The sequence below is a fragment of the Macaca thibetana genome, chromosome 15 (assembly GCF_024542745.1).
Source record: "Macaca thibetana thibetana isolate TM-01 chromosome 15, ASM2454274v1, whole genome shotgun sequence".
Lineage (NCBI taxonomy): Eukaryota > Metazoa > Chordata > Mammalia > Primates > Cercopithecidae > Macaca > Macaca thibetana.
In genome coordinates, this window is record NC_065592.1 from 32,908,728 (window position 1) to 32,931,170 (window position 22,443).

Genomic DNA, 22,443 nt, shown 5'->3' on the forward strand with positions numbered 1-22,443 from the left:
GTTGTGGGAGGGGCCTGGTGGGAGATAATTGAATCATGGGGGCAGTTTTCCCCATACTGTTCTCGTGGTAGTGAATAAGTCTCATGAGATCTAATGGTTTACCAGGGGTTTCCGCTTTTGTGTCTTCCTCCTCTTTTTGCCTGTCGCCATCCATGTAAAACGGGACTTGCTCCTCCTTGCCTTCTGCCATGATTGTGAGGCTTCCCCAGCCACCTGGAACTATAAGTCCAATTAAACCTCTTTCTTTTGTAAATTGCCCAGTCTGGGGTACGTCTTTATCAGCAGTGTGAAAACAGACTACTACAATCACACTATCTGGTTTCAAACTGTACTATAAGGCCATAGTCACCAAAACAGCATAGTACTGGTATAAAAATAGGCACATATACCAATGGAACAGAACAGAGAACCCAGGAATGCACCCAAATACTTACAGCCAATTGATCTTCGGCAAAGCAAACGAAACATGAAGTGGGGAAAGGACACCCTTTTCAAATGGTGCCGGGATAACTGGCTAGCCACAGGTAGGAGACTGAAACTGGATCCTCATCTCTCACCTTATATAAAAATCAACTCAAGATGGATTAAGGACTTAAATCTAAGACCTGAAACTATAAAAATTCTAGAAGATAACATTGGAAAAACCCTTCTAGACACTGGCTTAGGCAAGGACTTCATGACCAAGAACCCAAAAGCAAATGCAATAAATACAAAGATAAATAGTTGGGGCTTAATTAAAGATCTTTTGCACGGCACAAAGAATAGTTAGCAGAGTAAACAGACAACCCACAGAGTGGGAGAAAATCTTCACAATCTATACAACTGACAAAGGACTAATATCAGAATCTACAATGAAATAAACCAAATCAGTAAGAAAAAAACAAACAATCTCGTGAAAAATTGGGCTAAGGACATGAATAGACAGTTCTCAAAAGAAGAGATACAAATGGCCAACAGACATATGAAAATGCTCAACACCACTAATGATCAGGGAAATGCAAATCGAATCCACAATGCAATACCACCTTACTTCTGTAAAAATGGCCATAATAGTAATAATAATAATAATAATAATAATAAAAACAGTAGATATTGGCATGGATGCAATGAAGAGGGAACACTTCTACACTGCTGGTGGGGCATAAACTAGTACAGCCACTATGGAAAACAGTGTGGAGATTCCTTGAAGAACTAAAAGTAGAACTACCATTTGATCCAGCAATTCCACTACTGGGTATCTACCCAGAGGAGAAGTCATTATTCGAAAAAGACACTTGCACACGCATATTTATAGCAGTACAAATCACAACTGCAAAATCATGGAACCAACCCAAATGCCCATCAGTCAATGAGTGGATAAAGAAAGTGTGATTATCTATCTATCTATCTATCTATCTATCTATCTATCTATCTATCTATCTACCTACCTACCTACCTACCTACCTACCTACCTACCTACCTACCTATCTACCTACCTATCTATCTATCTATCTGATGGAATACTACTCAGCCATAAAAAGGATTGTATTAACGGCATGTGCAGCGACCTGGATGAAATTGTAGACTATTATTCTAAGTGAAGTAATTCAGGGATGGAAAACCAAACATTGTATGTCCTCACTGATATATGGGAGCTAAACTATCAGGACAAAAATGCATAAGAATAATACAATGAACTTTGGGGACTTGGGAGGAAAGGTGGAAGGGGGCAAGGGATAAAAGACTATAAATAGTGTGCAGTGTATACTGTGGGGGTGATGGGTGCACCAAAATCTCACCAATCACCACTAAAGAACATACTCATGTAACCAAATTCTACTTGTATGCCAATACTCCATAGAAAATTAATTTTTTAAAAAGACTGTGTCTAAGATGCAAAGTATAATTAGTGATTTTGTAAATATGTTTTAGGTCTTCAGGAACACAGCTGCCATTATGATAGGTACAACTATTATTATATTTGAACACAATTCAATTAACAAATATTCTAAGGAATGTATTGGGTCTCAAAGTGGGGGAAATACAGGACTTCATTTAATCTTACAAAACTTCTGAGAAAGGTGTAACAATTCCCATTTACAAACTGGAAAACAAACCCAGAAATTTAAGTAACTTGCTGAAGCAAATGGTGGAGACAAGATTAAAATCCAGATCTTTTCGGTTCAAAAGCTCTTAATTGGGCCGTATGTTCCTGAGCAACTCATTTCCATGATCCGTACCTCATAGCCTCAGCCTTGCGCCCACTGCTGAGGAACCCTCTGGTTCCAAGTCTGTTACGGTTTCTAACATTTTCTGGATTTCCCCAGTGATTTACAAGCTATTGTGCAACAACCAGAGAATAATCTTCTTCCGGATTTGTTCTGTCTGAAAATATCAGCCTAGAGGCTTAAACACTGTAATAAAAAGGTCTGAGGTAGTTATGTAAATAAGATACATGTGAATAATTATAGAAAGCTTGGTTTGAAAAAGATGAGTAATTTACCCTTGAGGTTGGGGAAGAAATGCCCAGGAAGTTTGAATAAGAAAGGATATGAAAAATTTTAAGTGAGGTAATTCAGGCTTTTCCTCTTTGCTTCATTTTTTCGGGCAGACATATTGGAAAATAAATGCATTCCAAAGCAGAGAAGTTACCATTAAACTGTTCCATTGTGGACAGGTGACAAAGCTCAGCCTTCTCTCTCAACACCCCACAGAACAATTCTAACCTGTGGATGCAGATGATTCAGACTGAACTCTTTATAACGTGGGTTTGTAAGGCCAGAAAAGAAGGGCTATATTTCCACTCATGAGGATACGGAGCAAGGAAAAAGCAAACAATATCAAAAGTGCTTCTCCCTGTGCCTTCAGTAAACACTCAATAGATGTTTTGGACTTGTTGGCTAATTAAAAAGCATTTTGATAGGCTTTTGTCATTAAACAAATACTAATTATAGCTTCTCCTGTACTCTGGGCAATACATAAAACCAGAAATGATCATCTCAGTTCATGAGATGCCAGATGAGCCCTGCGCAGAGTGAGGAAGTTGTCCTGTGTGATTTCTACCCTCTGATGGGCAAACCTCTGGAAGAGGATTTTTTTTTCACAAATCCTCCATTTTATGTCCTGTACTAATGTATTCATTCTCGAGTCTCCTTCCCCTCAAAACATACATTTTACAATCCTTATAAATGTTCAGACATACTGGGTAATGCCTTGACAAATCTTTGTAGTTAGCAAAATATTGGAAACCACCTACATGATTGAGAAACACAGAGGTAATTCTATCAGAATAGGGGTTGGCAACTGTGGGCCCACAGCCTGTTGCCTATTTTTGTAAATAAACTTTTACTGGAACACAGCCTTATTGGCTCATTTATGTATTGTCTATGGCTGCTTTCTTTCTTTTTTTTCAGACGGGGTCTCACTCTATCGCCCACGCTCAAGTGCAGTGGCACTATCTCAGGTCACTGCAACCTCCACTTCCCAGGCTCAAGTGATCCTCCCTCCTCAACCTCCGAAGTAGTTGGGACCACAGGGGCACACCACCATACCGGGCTAATTTTTTGTATTTTTTGTAGAGATGGGGTTTTGCCATGTTGCCCAGGCTGGTCTTGAACTCCTGGACTCAAGTGATACGCCTACATGGCTGCTTTCTTAATTAACACTGAGACTACATTTTAGGCCTGCAAAGCCTAAAATATTTACTATCTGGTCCTTTATAGAAACTGCCAAACCTTGTGATTTAAAATGTATTAACATTTCAAATAACATAGCAAAATACTTCTTTTAGAGTAAGCTTTAAAAAATGCAAAGTATAATGTTTTATGTATAGTATAATCACAGTGACATAAAACAAATGAAAGTTGGTCTAGAAAAGAGACCAGAAATGCTCAGCATTTGGACTGGTGTGGTAGAATGACAGGTGATTTCCCTCCCACCCAACCTGTGTTTCACAATTTTTAAAAATGACCTTATGTTTCTAATAGAAGACACTAGACCTCACTTTGAAAGCTCTTTGAGTTCACATCTCCATCTGGTACACAGTGGGTGTGACTAAATGCAGTGGCGTATACCCCTTGGCCCCTCCCCACAAGTGTGCTGAGGCAGGAGCAGGAAGCCCTGGTAAGTACCTTATGCTCATCCCGAAGGTGGCTGTCCAGTTCCTCCGTGTGCTTGGTCTCATAGTAGCAGAGCTGGCATTTGTAAGGTTTCAGTTCATTGTGCTTTTCTATATGTTGCTGGAGGCTCTCATCACTGGAGCAGGTGAAGGTACACTTATCACAGCGGAAAACTACTCCCTGCAAGTACTTGGACAGTTTGGACCGGCAAACTTCAATGGGGACGACGCGCTCTTCTGTGGAAACAAATTGAATGGAAAGATGGGAATTTTTACTGATGGCAAAGCAGATGTTCTTTCTTTGGAATGTAAGAAGAAACTCACCCAATCTTGCTGCTTCTCATGGATCCGGTTCCTTGAACTGACACACATGCACACTGCCCCTCCTCTAACCCCCAAACAACATATTCCTCGGGAATGAGAGGGTGTTTTTAAGACCAAAAGCTTCTGGGTACTGTACTCAGTACCCAGAATGACCTACAAATAGAGGTGGGGCGGGCTAGTAGGTGCTTGCTAATTCCTGAATGGAGGTGATTAAGGCAAGGGGGAGGAATGGAAGTAGCTGCAATTTTTACCAACACTAACGATTACTGACAATAACCATTAGCATGCCTTCCTTCCTCAGCAAGTGTAACTGAGGCTGGACTTACAGATGTTTTCAAGGGGGAAAGAAACTGACATTCACCAGGCACCCATGTGCTGGTACCTTTCTATCAGCAACTTTAGGAGCCTGGAGTTACTCTCATTTTTACAAATAAGTACACATGGGTAACAGAGTCTTCAAGCAACTCTCCAAAGGTCATAGACATTTGGCAAAGCAGAGATGTGAAACCAGGTCTGCTTAACTGTAAATCTATTATTTCTCACTATTTCCAATTCCATTCTCATTTCCCCTTCTAAGGTATTCTCAAAGAGACTCTTCCCTCCTTTTGAAACTAAGGTGATTTCTCATCTAATATCAAGTCTGAAAGCAAACCTGTACACTTTCATTCACTAAAACTCCAACTCCAACTATGAAGAGCTCACAAATGAAATGACTGCAGGCAACAATCAGGGGAGGTGGGGTTGCGCAGGAGACATGGAGGATTTGTGTCTTTTTAGACAGTCTGTAATCTGATTGTCAGAGGGAAAAAATAAAAGAGAGAGAGGATTTGGGTGCTTTTCCCGTTAACATACCAAATGCTGTAGGGCTGGAAATGTGTGTGCTTGTTTATTTTGCACTCTCTCACCCTTGTGTTTAACTGCTCAAATTAAATTTCACACCAGTCTGCCCAGAGTATCAGCGCACACGCCAGATATCCATAACTGGGATAAAATTAAAATCTGTGCTATTTATGCAAGAATCAAATATAGCGTGTGTTTTCATGCTGTGTCTGGATTTCAGAAGACTCAGAAAGTTTACAAATGGACGCACACAACATATACTTATATTATTTAGAAACAGCAATGTATTATTAAGTCAAGAAAGCATGATTTATTCCCAGAGTCACTGAATAGCAACATTTCCAGGGCATTGGTACGTTGTGCGCCGATGCGACTCACTCTTCAGAGTCCTCCCTTTGTTGTTGGCCAGTGTGCAGGCCCTAGGGAATTTTTTCCCCACCCAATGTCATGCCTTAGTCTCAACCACAACACTCTGATTGTAGGGCAGTCACTGCCTTGCGAGTCCTTGAATGCAGCGATTAATCGGCCAGCGAAATGCTGGGCAGAGGAAGCGTGGAAGGTGGTATCTGCAACATACTCCCTGGAGCTCTAATGCATGTTATTTTCCCTATACAAAGAATCAGTTGCTTACTTAGAAATATAAATATTTTTAAACCCAAGTATAGCAGACAGCTAAGAAACACATGATTATAATGTAATCCACACATTTTTTTAGAATAGCAACTGTTTAAGTCCTCTAACCATTCAGTTGTATGGTTTGGTGTAAACGGAGAAAAAAAATGCTTTGGCATAAACTAGTAAATCTTAAGGAGCTCATGCTAGGATATTCTATTCCTGTAACCCAGGGTTTCTAAAAAGTAGCGTTATTGAGATTTTGGGACAGGATAATTCCTTGTTGTGGGGAACCAGCCTGTGCATTGTAGGATGTTTAGCAATAACTGTGGCCTCTACCCACTAGGTGTCAAAAGCACCCCTTTCTCTCCAGCTGTGACAACCAAAAATGCTGCAGACTAACACACTCTGGGGAGGCAAAACTGACCTCAGTTGAGAATCACTGCTCTAAGCAAAGTGCCAGGCATTACCTGCAACTACGCTGGGTAAGGCACTCATGGACAGAACCCATGAACAAGCTGGTGTCAACAGCAAGAGATGGGGCATGCAGGCTGAACTGGGGGAACTGCCCCCATGCTGGGGACATGCCTTTAGACCTTAGGAGTTCATGGGAAGTGTTGACATGAACTTTACTGGCATCTTCCTTGGGACTACGTCCCCCTTGCTCTCTCTACATTTTTGTTCCTGATTTATATGTTATCATCTCTACTGCTTCTACTCTTATTCTTTGGCTTTGCCCTGTCCTGCCTGCCTTGGTTCTGTTGACCTCTGCAGTGATGAAGAACAGCCGGGTATCATTTTTCATATAATGATGTCCCGCACGCCTCAAACACAGTCATTCAGTGACTCTCCAGTCTTCACTTCTCCACAATTAATAATCAGTTCTTTCAAACTTTTTTTATGAGTCTCCTTTTCAATTCCTCTACCACTTAGGTTGGTTTCCTTTGCAGTTTCCAATTTCACTATGTGTGTCCAAGTGAATTTTACACAAAGTCATGAACAGTCAGAATAGTACTCTGAAGTTCAAGTAATTATTCATGTGAACACCACTGCAGTCTATTCAGTGCTCACAATGGTTCAAGCACCGTTAGGTGGTTCTGCTCCTGACATAACTTTTTATTCGCATGACACCCTGCAAAGTCAGTTCTGTTTTCTTCAGTGTGTTGATGTGGAAACTGAGAACTAATCAATTTAGCTACTTCCTCAAAGTTACACCTCTGGTTCAGCAGAAAGTTGTGACGTAGGAACACAGGTCTTCTGATCCCTGCCATGACCCTCCTCCTGCACCCCCGATAAGAACTCTCCAGTCTGTATGTGTGTGCTTATAAGCTTTACATGTATAATATTTAAAAAATGCAAACGCTACAGATTTCTAAGGTAACCCTTTATGTCGGAATGTCTTTCAAGCACCTTCTACAGTTGAGGAAAGGGTCAAATCCCTGCTTAACTTAATCTGAAATCTAGAACTTCCCATTTCCAAACTAAGACACTGCCAGTCTACCAAATCTCTTCATTATGTGAGTTTTTACTAAGATATTAATTTTAGAAAAAAGTTAGCTTTTTCCCCTTTCTAAAAACATGGTTAACATGACCAAGATAAAAATAAAAAAAGACAGACTTTAAAAGGTGGGCAAACGACTGACAGTGTTTTCTGAATGAGGTCATTCATTCTTGAGGCAAATGAAGGACATAAAAGTTAAAAACTGGAATGGTTCCAGGTATAGACTGGGCTCTCCCTTGGTTACAGAAGCTCAGTGCTCAGGGTTTTTTCTATGGGGGCAGTGACAACTGTGGGTCTTTTTGACTTCACACCTCTCAAAATTACCTTGGGTGAAAACTCAAGGCCTGAATCACACTCATTGTGACTCAGCTTCTAGCACTGGCTGCAAAAATATTATGACTTCACCAGTTCGACTACAAGATGGATTGTGTCTCTCATCTCCTCCTACTCAAAAGATGCTTGGTGCTACAGCAGGACATAAAACCAAAGAGGCTGGGCCTGAGAGTAATGTCACATTGAAGCACATGTGTACTAAGGTGCAACAAGAGCTGAGAATAGCATGCTTTCAAGCCTCCATGGAGGTCAGTGGAAAATTCTGCACAGTTGCAATACAGAGGTTTCACTTCTGCTCACATTGGCGAGAAACCACACCACTGCAGAGCCCAGATTCATCTAGTAAAAATCCTTCCTGAAAGGCACACCACAACACAGGTGGGTTTCCTTCCTAGAACATGCCAAGTCTACACGAAGCAATGAGATTTGAAGTTCTTTACTCCACCAAAGCTTTGCATGCAAATTGCACCAAAGCGAAGAAGTGACAAAGTCTGAGTATTAGAGAAAACTATGAAGAAAATAACATTATTTTTAAATTATCAATCATCCCAAAATGTAGCCATAAACAGATACACATAAACACAAGCAAAACAGTTCCTGGTAGGAAGTATGAGGTTTTGATGTTAGCCAGGCTGCCATCCTCAAGCTAGAAGGAACTGGAAATCGTACCTCTAATTCTATCAGGCAAAGGTATTTGGGGAAGTTGAAAGGAAACATGTAATTTCACTAAATAAAATTAAAGATAGGCAATCTCACTGTAAACTTTATTCTCAAGAAAAGTGACACTGATCAGACAAGTTAGGGGAGACTACCTCCGTTCCCAAGGCTCCCACTTGCAAGGTTCAGATTCAGCATTTGTCTACATATTAGGAAACAGAAACTTTAAGTTAATATGCCAATTAAAGACCCATAGCAGTGATTTCATGGTTCCAAAATTACAATGTAAGTATTTAGCAAAACTGTGTTTCATGCCTAAAATCTGTGGCCAGTTTTTAAGGCTCACTATGGATGTACAAGATACACACATATGGGCAAAGCTATGCATGAAACATTGTGCTTTCAATGGTGATCAACTCAATAGGAATACCCTCATAAAACTATTTATTCACCTGTTTTTTTGTCTCTCTTCTCATTCTAGTTCAAATTCCTTCAGTGCAGAAACCTTGCCTGACTCTTCATGGCTGTATCCCTACAGCTTGAAACAATGCTAGAGCTGTCTCCTCCAGCTGCCCAAGACGCCAAGAGAAAAGAAGGCCAAGGGAAAGAAGATGGCCTTGACTCCTGCTGTCATGAAAAAGCAGGAGGCCAAGAGGTTGGTGAATCCCCTGTTTGAGAAAAAGCTTAAGAATGTTGGCATAAGACAGGACCCCCCGCCCCAAAGGGACCTTAGTCCCTTTGTCAAATGTTCCCACTACTTCTGGTTATAGTAGTAAAGGGCTATCCTAGAAGCAGCTCAAAATGAATCCCGTGATTAACCAGTTCACCCATGACTTGGACCCCTAACAGCTCTCAACTGCTTAAGCTGGCTAGAGACAAAACAAGAGAAGAAGACTGTTGGCCTGGGTTGAGAAGAAAGCTGCCAGCAAAGGGAATGTCCCCACAAAGAGGCCACCTGTCCTTCCAGCAGGAGTTAATACTCTTACCAGCTCAGTAGAGAACAAGAAAGCTCAACCAATGGTGACTGCACATGATGTGGATCCCAGGGAGCTGGCTGTCTTCCTGCTTGCCCTGAGTCCTAAGAAGGGAGTCCCCTACTGTATTGTCAAGGGGATGGACAAATTGGGGTGTCTAGTCCACAGGGAGATCTGCACTACTGTTGCCTTCACACATGTTAACTTGGAAGACAAAGGCGCTTTGGCTAAGCTGGTGGAAGCCATCAGGACCAATTACAATGACAGATATGATGAGATCCCACATCACCGTGGAGGCAAGGTCCTTGGTCCAAAATCTGTGGCTTGTACTGCCAAGCTGTAAAAGGCAGAGGCTAAAAAACTTGCCACTAAACTGGGTTAAATGTATACTGTTCAGTTTTCTGTACATAAAAATAATTTAAAAATCTCCTTCAAAAAGCCAAAAACAAAACATGCTGGCAGATAGTGGGTGTTCAATAAATATCTGTTGCACGAATGAAAACCTATCAAAAGTCCTACCACTGACTTCATCCTTGAAACAGAAGTTCAGGGCTTAATTTTTCCCTAGTTAAACTCATCACATCATGGTCAATCTCACCAAATATTGATCTGACCTAAGTTCCTATTTCCTGAATGAGATGCGTCTACCAATCCTTTGCTTCAACCTTTGCTAAATTAGTATTCAATAAGCGTCTCATCAGTAACCTGATCAGAATTTGTCCTGGCTTCCCATCTGTCTCCTGACTAAAGTTCCAACTTCTATATTAGTATCCAAACACTTCGTACTTTGGCCAGAACGTACTTCTCTGGTATGCTTCCTATTCTCTTCAGGACCCCGGAAATGTCTAATACCATTCTGCAAATATATGTTGCTTCCACTGATCTGAGTAGTTTATTAAATTGTCTCTTCCCTCGTGTAGTGGGTTGAAGAGTATCCCCCATAAACTTAAGTCTACCTGGAACCTCAAAATGAGACTTTATTGGCACACAGGTTCTTTGCAAATGCAATCAGTTAAGGCCACACTAGATTAGGGTGGGCCCTAAATCCAATGACTGGTGTTCTTATAAGAAGAAAAGAGGGTACAAAGAGATACACATAGGGAAGAAGGCTCTATGAACATGGAAACAAAGATGGGAATGATGTAGCTATAAGCCAAGTAGTGTCAAGGAACCCCGGGAGCCATCAGAAGCTAGGAAAAGGCAAAGAAGGATCCTTCTCTTGTGCCTTCAGAGGAAACATAGCTCTGCCAACACCTTGATTTCAGATTTCTAGCTTCCAGAACTGTGAGAGAATACATTTCTGTTGTTTTAATCCACACAGTTGGTGGTCACTTGTTACAATAGCCCTTTTAAACTAATACACCCTGCCTTAAGTCTTCTCTGCCTGTTGAAATGTTATCATAGATCAGTTTGAAAGCCACTCCTCTCTACCACAAACAGAAATAAACCTCCTAGGTAGCCGTCACTCACTGTCTTGTGTATACTATGCATATGCTCATCTCTGAGGAGAGTGGGTACTGGATCTTATGTTCCCCATTTTGCCCAAAGAACCAAGCATAGCGTGTTATGTAACAAGCAAATAATGAATGCTTGCTGAACACATGAGTAAACATCATACTATCTTTTGCTGTGGCCAACATAAATCCCTCATTAGTTCACATTCAGATTTCCCATGAGCGAAGGAGATTCTCTCCCTACTTAAATGTATCAATTTATACAGACAAAAAGCAATGGAAACTCTATTTTTGCCAGCAGTAGCTCTGTCTCTGGGCCAGTTCAGAAGTTGGTTTTCTTGCTTTTCATCCCATATACTTTAATTAACTAAGACCTCCGAAAGATCTTGTACTGTGGACCTGAGAGACCAAGGATGTCATGGATAGAGCAGGAAGAGGAAAGTTGCAGAAGGAGCCACATCTTGTTACTTTGAGATCAGCCCCAATACAAAATTGCAAGGCAGACACCCAACCCTGTCTCTCGACTTGTTAAGGTCAGCTTCCTACTGAGCTGCCATTTTGAGTAGAGATGGACACCAAAGCCAGGCTGGGACACAGATGGTTGACATGGCTGTGTCCTGCCTGTGGATCCATGGACTTCCTCTGTGACCTCAAGCCCGTCTGATAATTCTGTCCTTGAACCCAGCTGCCACAGCTACTAGAACACTCAATAGGGTGACACTACCTCTCTCAGCATGAGAGAGTGATGCCTGGTGGGTAAAGGCAAGAGCTGTGGGTCAGACAAGCCTGAGTTTAAATCCCAGCTGGATTACTTATTAGAGATTTCATGTTCGTCAACTTGTTAGCCTTTCTGAATCTGTTTCTTTCCTCTTCATGGGGGATAACAGTCATCCACCACACAGGGTTTTGTGAGAATTCTATAAAATGACATACTGTAAAGCACTTAGTACAGTACCTGCTAGGCAAGCAACCGGCAACGGTAACCAGTGTTATTATTATTGTTAATGTTATTATTACTATTCATCCTCAAATGCTCATGTTCATTTCAGATGGATGTTTTCTGACCTTGATAAGCACTCTGAAAATGATCTTTACAAGTAAACAGAAGAGACCACAAATAACCAGTGACAGGTAATGTGATGAGACATGGGATCAAAGGACTGCGATTGACTGCTTACCAGTTGGATGACTGTGGGTGAGTGATTCCAGCTCTCACGGGCCCTGCAAAACTTACTATTGTATTTATGGCGGGCACAATAAACACTACATTATACACTGTCCCCTTCAGGAAAATCTGCCAGACAAATTTCTGAAAATTTCCTGAACAACATTTCAAAAAAGTCTAACAAGAACTTGAAATCTGGTTGCTACTGTGGTTTTCTTTTCTCCCATGGCAGGCAAGGAATCTCAGGGCCAAATCTGCAGCCCACTGTGAACAAGTGCATGGCACCTCACAGTATCCACTGGGTATCCAAACTCTCAGCTAGCTTTTTCATACTTAGAGGTGAACTTTCCATTAGTTTCTTCTTATTTTGCATTTACCCCAATTTCCTCATTTGTTTTTAATCCTATAGTTCTGCAGACAAAGGTTCTTAAAACCTTTGTGAAATGAAGTAGATGGGAAATAAGTACATTAAATTATAAAAGAAATAGTTTGTCTCAATCTCAAGTTTCACACGTGTACAAGGGGAATAGAGCAATCGTATCCTTCACAATGTTGCTGGAAGATGAAGTGAATGTGGGTGTAAGTGGCACTTTGTTGAGGGTAGAACATTATGGGAGTATTTGTGGTCGTAGTGTTTAATCTCTCTTTGCTTCCCCTCTTCTTGTGTTCTCAGCTCAGGGAGGGAAAGTCATTGAGCTCGTTAGGCATCAAAGCTCTGTTCCTGCCAGGCAGCAATATGGGAAAAGAAAGGAACCAACCACAGAAAGTGAAGATTCACCGTGTCTGTTTGCTCGGCAGCAGCCCTGCTGATGGCCCCTTACCAAGCTGTGATAGGGCACAGAGCCAACACAACACATGGGCTGGGGGACCGGAAGCCAGGTGACTGAGGCGGAACACCAGGCGGGACCACTCGGGCCAAGAATTCCTGCCTAAATGTTCCTATGCTGCTTCTCCCAGCTTGCAGGTGGACATCCTAGCCAGCAACGATCTCATGTCTCGTTAGAGTGCAAGGGGGAGGAGGGAAATCTGTGTGTGTTAAATGTCCAGCCTTCCACTGAGTTTGCACAGACATTTGTGTGTCACAAATGTACTGGCCAAAGGCAATGGCTCAGGGAAAATGTGAAGTGTGTTGCAAATGGCTCCCAAATACCCAGCATTTCAGAGTGAGTGACATCTCAGCAAGACAACAGATGACACTCATTGCTTTTGAGGTCTATGTGACAAACACTGAAAGGCTTTCTAAGGTCAGAAGCAAAGGAATGAAGATAGGAGGGAAGAGGATGAAAAGAAGGGATGGAGAGAAAGAATGAAGTAGATGGAAAGATCAGTAGAAACACCAATCAAGACTGGCAATGAGCACCCCACTAATCTTTTTCTATCCACCTGTGGCTTGAATCTTTTCAGGACAAAACAGGTTCTACATAACACATTTTTCCTTCCAATGCAGAGGAAGCCTGTTGTTTAACAATGTTTTAATTGACCCAGGGTAAATGCAACTCTAAGAAAGACCGAAGTGGACTTAAAAGAAGTATCACTGTTTATCAGCAGGAACCAACATTTATGGAACAGTCATTATGCATCCATTATGAAAAACCACTGGACACTTTACCCATTATCTCATAGGTACAATCATCTCTTTTAATGGATGGAGAGGTTAAACACAGTAGGCTCTAAAACCAGAATTTAAATCCAAAGCCCATGGATTTTCTGATTATTATTAGAATATATAATAGAGACTATTATTAGAATGCATAATATACATTATCTTAAAGAATTCTCTCTCCCTCCAACCATTTCAAGGGAAGTTCCACGTTCTGCTTTGGAAATCATTTTGGTCTTCTTGAAAGAATCTCTCACAGTCATAGAGCTCTTCACATTTCACATTTGCTTTCACCCACCCATTTTGTTTCTTGTTCATTCCTTCTACGCAGTCTACGCAAGGCTGTGGGTGGCAGAATTTTCAGAATGTACAAATCCGCCATGCTGGGAAGCCCTACAGAAATGTTCACTGCAGAATCCATCACCTTTGCCTCCCTCCAGGTGGAGGAAATACACCCAGCAGGAAGGTGTTTTTACCCTATTGGCTGCCACTGTGGTTATCACTATGGTTTCTTGCCTGAAGATAAGGTGAGGAACAAGGCACAGGTGCTACTGCCACTCTGAGACAGCATCCCTAGAAGGCCGTCTCTGCTGCCTGCCCACCCCCTGCATCCAAGAAAACCAAGTGAGAAAGGTTACCTCGGTGCAGCACGATGTGGTCAATCATGTTGCGCTTGTATTTGGTGTGATAGAGGCAGAGAGGACAGCGAAGATCTTTGGGGCCCTCCTCGGGAACCGCTGAGTGCCCAGCTTCCACATGCATAGTAAAAGCAGATCTAGGAGAGAGATTGGGGAGAGAGGTAATGTGTGTAACCAGGGATCACTGCATTTTCACATTTCCTGCTGGCAAACCTGTTATATATGTCCAAGTGCGGCTCTCCTGCTTGCGGGGCTAAAAAAAAATCTGTTAATCATGTTTGTTGACCACCCAGAAACTTGGTCATTCAACTGATATCTGAACACTGTCAAATGGTGGTAACTTCTTTCCGGAAACTGTGCCCTGGGCTGGGTTCAGAGCCTAGTTTGAAAAGAAACAAATTCCCCAAACACCTTATTCCTTTTTTTTTTTTTTGAGACGGAGTCTCGCTCTGTCGCCCAGGCTGGAGTGCAGTGGCACAATCTCAGCTCACTGTAAGCTCCGCCTCCTGGGTTCACGCCATTTTTCTGCCTCAGACTCCCAAGTAGCGGGGTCTACAGGCGCTCACCACCATGCCCAGCTAATTTTTTTGTATTTTTAGTAGAGACGGGGTTTCACTGTGTTAGCCAGGATGGTCTCGATCTCCTGACCTCGTGATCCGCCCGCCTTGGTCTCCCAAAGTGCTGGGATTACAGGTGTGAGCCACCGTGCCTGGCACACCTTATTCTTAAAAATTAAAAATTGTCTATTAAGAGTATGAAAACAAAATCCCGAAAAAGGAGCTGTTTTTCATCATGCTTGGGAGGAGAGAGACTATTTTAAAGCTAGGTTGACTTAGAAATTGCCTGTATAATTCTTCACAGGTAAGGGGGGGCAGAGGGCAAGTTGTCCAGGAAGTCAATCATCATGATTGACGATTAGGTAAACTAAGTGTTGTTGTACCAGCTTAAAGGTGGAATGGTACTGCTGCCTCTTCCTCCATCCTTTTCAAATCTTCAAAAATTTGCAAAGCCTTAAATGTCTCATTAAAATCGATAAAGCCAAGACTTTAATGAGCAGGGACCCTTTCTTACGAACCCGAGTGCTGCTCTCTGGAGAAAGCCTCTGCCTGTCTGTTGGCTCTTGCCCTCTGGGGTCCTCTAGCCTTCTCTCAGTACCAAATCGCACACGTATTTATCTGAAAAGTAACTAGAGCAAATTAATACAGATAGAATACATGTTCCACCAAATCCCAGCTACTACAATGCTGGTGGGAAAGAGACTTCTTCTTCCAATTCTTCTTTTTCTTTGGACGTGAAGCCTAATTTCCACAGCCTTTCTGTGTGAAGCATGTATTGAAGTAGTCTAAGGGTTAGATCCTGATTACAACAGGAACAGAAAATAATAGCTTTATATCTATACCTAATGCTATATTATTATAATAGCTTTCTATCTATGATATTATGATACTTACTAGTGTTTGCTTTGTGCCAGGCACTATTCTAAGTACTTCAAGATACACTGGTTCATTTATTACTCATAGGAGCCCTATGATGTAGGTACTATTATTATCTTTATTTTATAGATAAGTAAATAGGGACACAGAGAGAATCTTAGCGACTTTTCCAGAATTACTCAGGCAGTCAGGCTTCACACTCTACACCTGTAACCATTAACCTAAACACTATCTCACAGGATGAGATTCAACTGCAGAAGTTTAGATTACATCATAGGAAGCATTCCATTCTTTAACTGAGTCCATCAATTCTGTCATCCACAGGAGCAAGGGTGACTATGGATTCTCTTTTTCTAGACTGGAACAATCGCTCTAAGATTGCTCAAGCATAGTCTTGGAAGTGCCGGGGTATTGATTCTCTATGTGTCTTTCAATACTATGATCTTAAGAATTAAAGAATTGTCTACCAGGGGAGCAGGGAAGACACTACTGCCAGATGTTTTCTCTTGACTTTGATTTTACTTCCAAGAATATACTTTCCCCCCCCCCCAAAGCTAAAAAAAAGGAGAGCAGACAGTTCTCTGAAGGGAAACACCACTCCCAGCCTGGGAGGAAATCATTTGCTTCAATCTCACACTACTTGGAGCCCATTTGCTCCAATTTTAAAACTCATTTGTTCTGATATAGCTCTTCATCCCTTTCCAAATCCCAAAGCAGTCTTCTGAAACTAGCCCCCTTCCATGAAGCCTGGACCCAACCCCTACATCATCACATGGGCAGGGCTTCCCATAAGCTCCAAGTAGGAAAGTATAAGGGAGGCCTGCAGTGAGGGGTGGAGCAGGGGCAGCCACCTTCTTCTCCACAGCTGTTCATGACATCACTTACTTAAAGCCTGTGTAAAAGGAGCAGTCTTTGCACTTGAAAAGCTTCTTCCCACCATGCTTGTCCCGGTAGTGGCGCCTGATGCTCTGGATGTAGCCGGAGGAGAATTCACAGAATTCGCAGTGAAGCACGGCTTCGGTTTTCTGCTCAGTGCCAGCAGCAGCCCCAGAAAGAGGCACAGGGCTAACACGGCTGTTGTTCCTTGCCAGGGCAGCTGACTGATAGTGGTTCAACTGCTGCTGAACATCTGGGGGCTCTGAATATGATGAATCTGTGAAGAGATGGGAGAAATGACACGGGGCACAGAGAACACAGTAGAGGTTCGACACTTGAAAACCCCTGACATCAGGTTTCTTTTTACCCTCCAGCTTTACTAAGGTATAACTGACAAACAGAAATTGTTTATACTTACGGTGTACAAGATGATGATTTGATATGTGTATCCATTGTGAAATGATGACCACATCAATTTAATGAGCGTCTCCATCACCTCACAGTTACCATTTGTAAAGTGCAGGGAACACACCCAAGACCTACTCCCCCAGCACATTTCAAGTAAACCACACAGTATTATAAATTACAGTCACTATGCTGCACATTGGATCCCCAGAACTTATTAATTTTATAACTGAACATTTGCATCTTTTGACCAACGTTAGTTTTGAGGGTTTTTTTTTTGTTTTTTGTTTTTTTTTTAAGAGGGATGATTATGATTCCGTCTTTTATCTTCATTTACACTCTACAACACAGATTTGGGGAATGCATGTCGGGAGGAACTATCACCTCTTTAATCTGACTTTGAGGGCTCATGGCATTTAAAAATAAAATTTTGAGGTTAAAGGTTTCAAAGCATAGAAAGAAAGTAAACTGTTTTTTTTTTTTTAAAGGAAATTGCAGCATGGCAACAGGTTGCCACAGAATACCCGTCCCGGTAGGTGAGAAAAGAAACCCGCATAATGTACACAGGCGTCTACACGAGAAAGGAAAGGACATGATGCAACATCTCCTCCTTTGCAGCCTAGATTTATTCAAGCCAACCAAATAAAAAAAAATCAGTCTTTAACAGAAATGCTCAAGCACAAGGCACTCACACAAATATAAAAATGTTTTATGCCTTCACACTCAAGTGATTTAAATTTTAAAATATAAAAATCCAATAGCGTTCTCCTGGAATGGATGTTTAAAGCTTAGTCAGCATTAAGATGGAGATTTATTCATAAATCCCATTAAAATGAAATTCCAAACAAGTTTCCCTGAAAGGTATTTTAAAGTTCGGGATTCTGAGGAAAATGTCGGAAATGACAGGCACAAATCTTAACCCCGAGAAGCTTCAATGGCATGTGGTGGAGAAATCTGATCTAGGAGGGAGGAGGGGAAATCTCAGCGTTTCTTCTTTGAATTAAAAAAAAAAGAGAGAGAGAGAAAAGTAAAAATAAATAAATAAAGGGGTTGGGGGAGAGGAAAAGTAAAAGGTCTTGAACCTTTTCCCAACATGCTGCTTTCAATGTGGAGGTTAGAAATGCAAAAACATTGTCCTATATAACCTACAGCTGCCTATGAATGACACAAATGAAGTCCATGAATACCACACAGATGAATTTCAGTGTAACTTTCCTTGAAAAGAAAACAAAGGGCTCTTTTCTTAAGCCTTTCAAAAAGCAAGGGGGAAAGGGAATAGAAACTGTACAAGCCTCCTCCTGATTTGATGGACACTTAATTTTCCAAAGCATAATTCCCTAAGGCAGGACATGGAGGAATTCTCTAAAACCCATATTTGATGAAACCAGCACCATCCATCCCGTCAGCCTCCTCAAACAGGAAAACAAAAGCAGAGCAGCCTCCCTGATTGCTGGGCCACCGCCTGTCTGCAAAACACTCAAATATCTTCCCCTTCTTGTTCTCCTCCCCGCCTCCTCAATTCATATTCCTCAAGATTGAGAAAAACCCCTTTGGAAATTGTAAACAAACCTGCCACACACACAAAATAAAACAAAAGGAAACTTGAACAATCTCTCTAAGCCTCCATAGGTTCATTACCAGGTGTAAACGGAAGACAAAGGAAGAAAGGAATGACAACTGAATTCATTTTACCCAGTTCTTTTATCTCCTTTTTCTTTATTCCTCTACCCTAGCTGATGAACCCACTCTGGATCACAATAATGCAATTGTCAACTTCTCATTCTTTCTTTCAATAGCAGGTTTGTTTACCATTTCATGGATTGTTTGAGATGTTTTCTATTTAAGCCCTCAAGTCTAGTTTCTGCTTGAAACACATGTACAATGAAGCACAAAACACACTCTACCTCTCTTGTTATCACAGGCTTGAGCTCTAAGTTGAGCACTGCCAGCCAGGATCCCTAGACAGCTTCTGTCCTCTTGGTAATGTTGGTCCTAGTTTGCACTCTTAGCTCTAAAGAATAGAAATTCTTCTATAACCAACAAGTTCAAAGCCAGGTCCTGCTGGCCTGTGATCTGTCCACTATCCACAAATCCACCCAGTGACCAAAACAAATCTCCCAAGTGATGGTCTAGGTCTTAAAGGAGTCACAGTCCCCTCCATAACAAGGCACATCCCTGGCTCTCCCAGATTAGTATGGATGCTGGCAGTGGTCTCAGATAACAGGTACCTGACATCTTCAGTCCCTTTCTAGCAAAACTATAAAGAAATGAATGGCTCCTCATCAGATGACAAGCCAGATGAATGCACTCCCAGACCTTCCATCCACTCCCAACTCAACACATGCACTGATGTGTCAGGCAGACCCCCTCCAAGGACCCCAGTCTCTTTTAGTTCACACATTTTTATCTTGTCTCTAGGGCCTATTGCATATTATTTCATTCATCTCAAAAAACAAATTCAAAATTTTAACTCTGGTATTTATATAGTATGGAAAACCTGAAGAAATAAAAACGCAAGAAGTCACGGGAAAAGCATTCCAAGAAACAGAGGCTCATCGCCCTTCTCAAATGGCAGTGCAAAAGGAACAGCTGATGTGTCCCTGTCATAAATTCCTTTTTTTTCCCTCCTGGTGAAAATCAGATGGACAGGTTTATTGACAAAAATAAGAAAATCCCATCATTTATGATACATTTGTAACAATGCCCAGGTTACAACTTTTTGTATTTTCTTAGGGCTTTACTTTCCTCTTTGCTGCCAACATTCTCAATTTCGCTCTCGCTCACGTGGAATTTGTGAATAATGTAGGATTTTAGCACTTTGGGCACTAAAGTGATAAAGACATGAGTGTGTATCATTCCACCGATCCTTAAAACGCCCACTTGCTAAGCTACATAAAATTCCTGTTTGTTCATGAAGCATGGCCTGAAGAGCAGGAAGGAGGTCATTTTGTGCCCAGGTTAGAAAGGCAAACAGATTGTTAGCTGCGAAGGGCATGTCACATAAGTTAAAAATCATCATTAAGACTATTTTCTTTCATTTTGAGCATAAGGAAGGAAAGGTTAAAAATATCCCTGTGTTGAGAGAGTCAGAATTCTGGTCATGGGGAAATACAGCAGCTGAATCACACGGATGTGAATTCAGTGGGAAGTTCTGCACCCAGCTGCGGCTCACACAAGTTACATCTTCATCACCTGTATGGCCAGTGGTATCCACAATGGAACCAACAGCAAAGACTTTAAAAGCAGGTCATGGCTTAGCATCACTATACATTCCCAACCAACCAACCAACCCTGACACATACAGTCTGAGAAAAGAGTTTTATTCTCTGACTTGTGACTTTAATTACATGCGAAGTTTTAGAAATGAAATTATAATGTATAATTGTAGTCATAAAATAAATTTAATTAAGTTATATGCAGTTCTGCAGTTTGTAAGCTATCATAAGAAATGAATTAAAATCAGGATCAAACTAGAATTTTAGCAATGATGGTCACAGTGCCTACAGGATTTAGAATTTATTCAGAAGCCAGCAATGAATTCTCACAACTATGGTGTGCGGTCTAATTGAGTTTACATCTCAATTTTACCAGTGACGTAGCTGAAGCTGAGGATGACTGGTCACACAGATACAAAGAAGCAGAGGGAGGATTTGAACAAAGACCTGTCTGATTATAAAGTCTGAGTCTTGTGTCTTAGGCATCTGTTCTCAATGGTGACCTCTAGGGTTCTGTGATACGAATCAGAGGAGCCAAAAAGAACATGAGCGTTCTCTCAGCAATAAACACATAGCAGAGAGGAAAGAGAGAAAGTGATAGAAAGGTTAAAATAGTTAAGAAAATAACATTAGAACAGATGCAAATGATAACAGGATAGAAAATAACATTAAAATGAATACGGAAGAAAACACTTAACATTTTGAAGCATTATAAAAAAAAAAAAGCAAGACTCAAGTAAAAGAGACAGAATATCCGAAATTTCAAAATACTTATATAAACAAAATAAGGGACCACGCAGGAGACATTTCTAGAAGTAAGTTGTGAAGATGAGCCCTGCAAATACCCAGAACTGGAAACCTATCTGTCTAAATGTCATGCTTTAGTTAGATGCTTGATAAATTGTCCTCAAATAATAACACTCTAACATTCTTCAAGTGGGGTTTGCCTGGGAAAAGAAAGACACACAAATGCAAGTGAGGGATGGGTGCTTTTTCGTTGCTCTTGAACATCTCAGGATTTCTATTCTAGAAATTTCTATTGCTGAATTCTAAATGGAACACCCTAACCCTCTCATTTTTCATGTTCCTGGAGAAATTGGAATTTTTTTTTGCTAATTACAGCTCTCCAGAATAACAGTTTGAGTTGTTTTTATTTTTTTTCCTTTTTTTCTCCAAAACTTAGTCAGCATAGAGACAAACACAAGAAATTTGATTTTATAAAGGCAAACGACAAATAAATGGACTCTAAGCCCGAGAGAACGAGACTTTCTTGAGTATTCACAGTTCTCATTCCACAACATTTAGTTAACACTGTCCTGGTGCCAGGTCATGTGCTGGCTCTGGGGATTCGAAGTCAAAGAAGACATGAGAGATGCCTTCTAGAAACTCATATTTATTAGGGGAGAGAGCTGAGCAGTTGACTTATGAAAATATAGGCCTCTCCATGTCTAGCAAACTTACCCCACCGATTGAAGGAATAAAAGAGGCAAAGAGAACAAACGAACAGTAACAGGAGAGTTCAGCTATTGTAAGATTAAGGAAGACACAGGGAAGAATAAGAGTCAACTGGGCAGCAAATTGTAGGAGCCACAGAGGACAGCCCCCTTGCATACTCTAAGTGATACAAAGAGGAAGCCATACCGGAGGATCAATTCTCAATTTTCTGCAGCCCTGCATAGAGAATGTGAGTGAAGGTGAAAGGGAGCAGCAGTACCTCGGTGCCAGCAACTACATTTCATTATATTTGAGCTAGATTTTTGTGCAGACTTGGGAGACAGGCTTGTTGGTCACTGTGAATCAAGCACCAAGAAAAAATATAAGACAAGGAATTTTAGGCAAGCAAATTTTAGAGGTGGCCAAGGGGCAAGTGATTCAATTACACCCATCATTCAGCAAATATTTACTGAGCATTTAAGTAAATAGGAGACCCTGTTCTGGGACAGTAAGACTTGAGCCCTGACCTCAAGCAACTCACTTTCTCAGACAAAGATGTAAATAATTGATCGTGATACAATGCAAACAAAATGTTTTAATAGAGGTATTTATAAAGAGGCAGGAGAAGGAAGGAAAAAGCAGCACTTTGTGCCTCATAGAATGTGGGAGTGAGAGAGATGGAGAGGGGATGTCAAGAGAACTATGAGTGTCCATTAATAAATATAACTAGTATTAATTAGTGTGCTAATTAATGAAATCAACACTAGACATACAGTTACCTAAACGTTCAACTCACTACACCTCCACCTTAAGTCATACATTTTGGAGAAACTAAACAGAAATTCAACAACTACATTATTATCACAATGAAAAAAAAAATGACCTA

At 41.1% G+C, this 22,443-nt stretch overlaps 1 protein-coding gene across 8 annotated transcripts in view; it reads right to left on the reverse strand.

Annotated features, from left to right (window-relative positions):
- ZNF462 (zinc finger protein 462) overlaps positions 1-22,443 on the reverse strand; it is a 155,488-nt gene that overhangs the window by 26,009 nt on the left and 107,036 nt on the right. For all 8 annotated transcript variants that reach the window (XM_050761832.1, XM_050761837.1, XM_050761835.1 and 5 more), the window contains exons 8-10: positions 16,513-16,780; positions 14,195-14,331; positions 4,110-4,333 (exon numbers count right to left, since the gene is read on the reverse strand). In XM_050761832.1, coding sequence (XP_050617789.1) covers positions 4,110-4,333; positions 14,195-14,331; positions 16,513-16,780 — 629 coding nt within the window. The remainder of the gene's footprint in view (positions 1-4,109; positions 4,334-14,194; positions 14,332-16,512; positions 16,781-22,443) is intronic.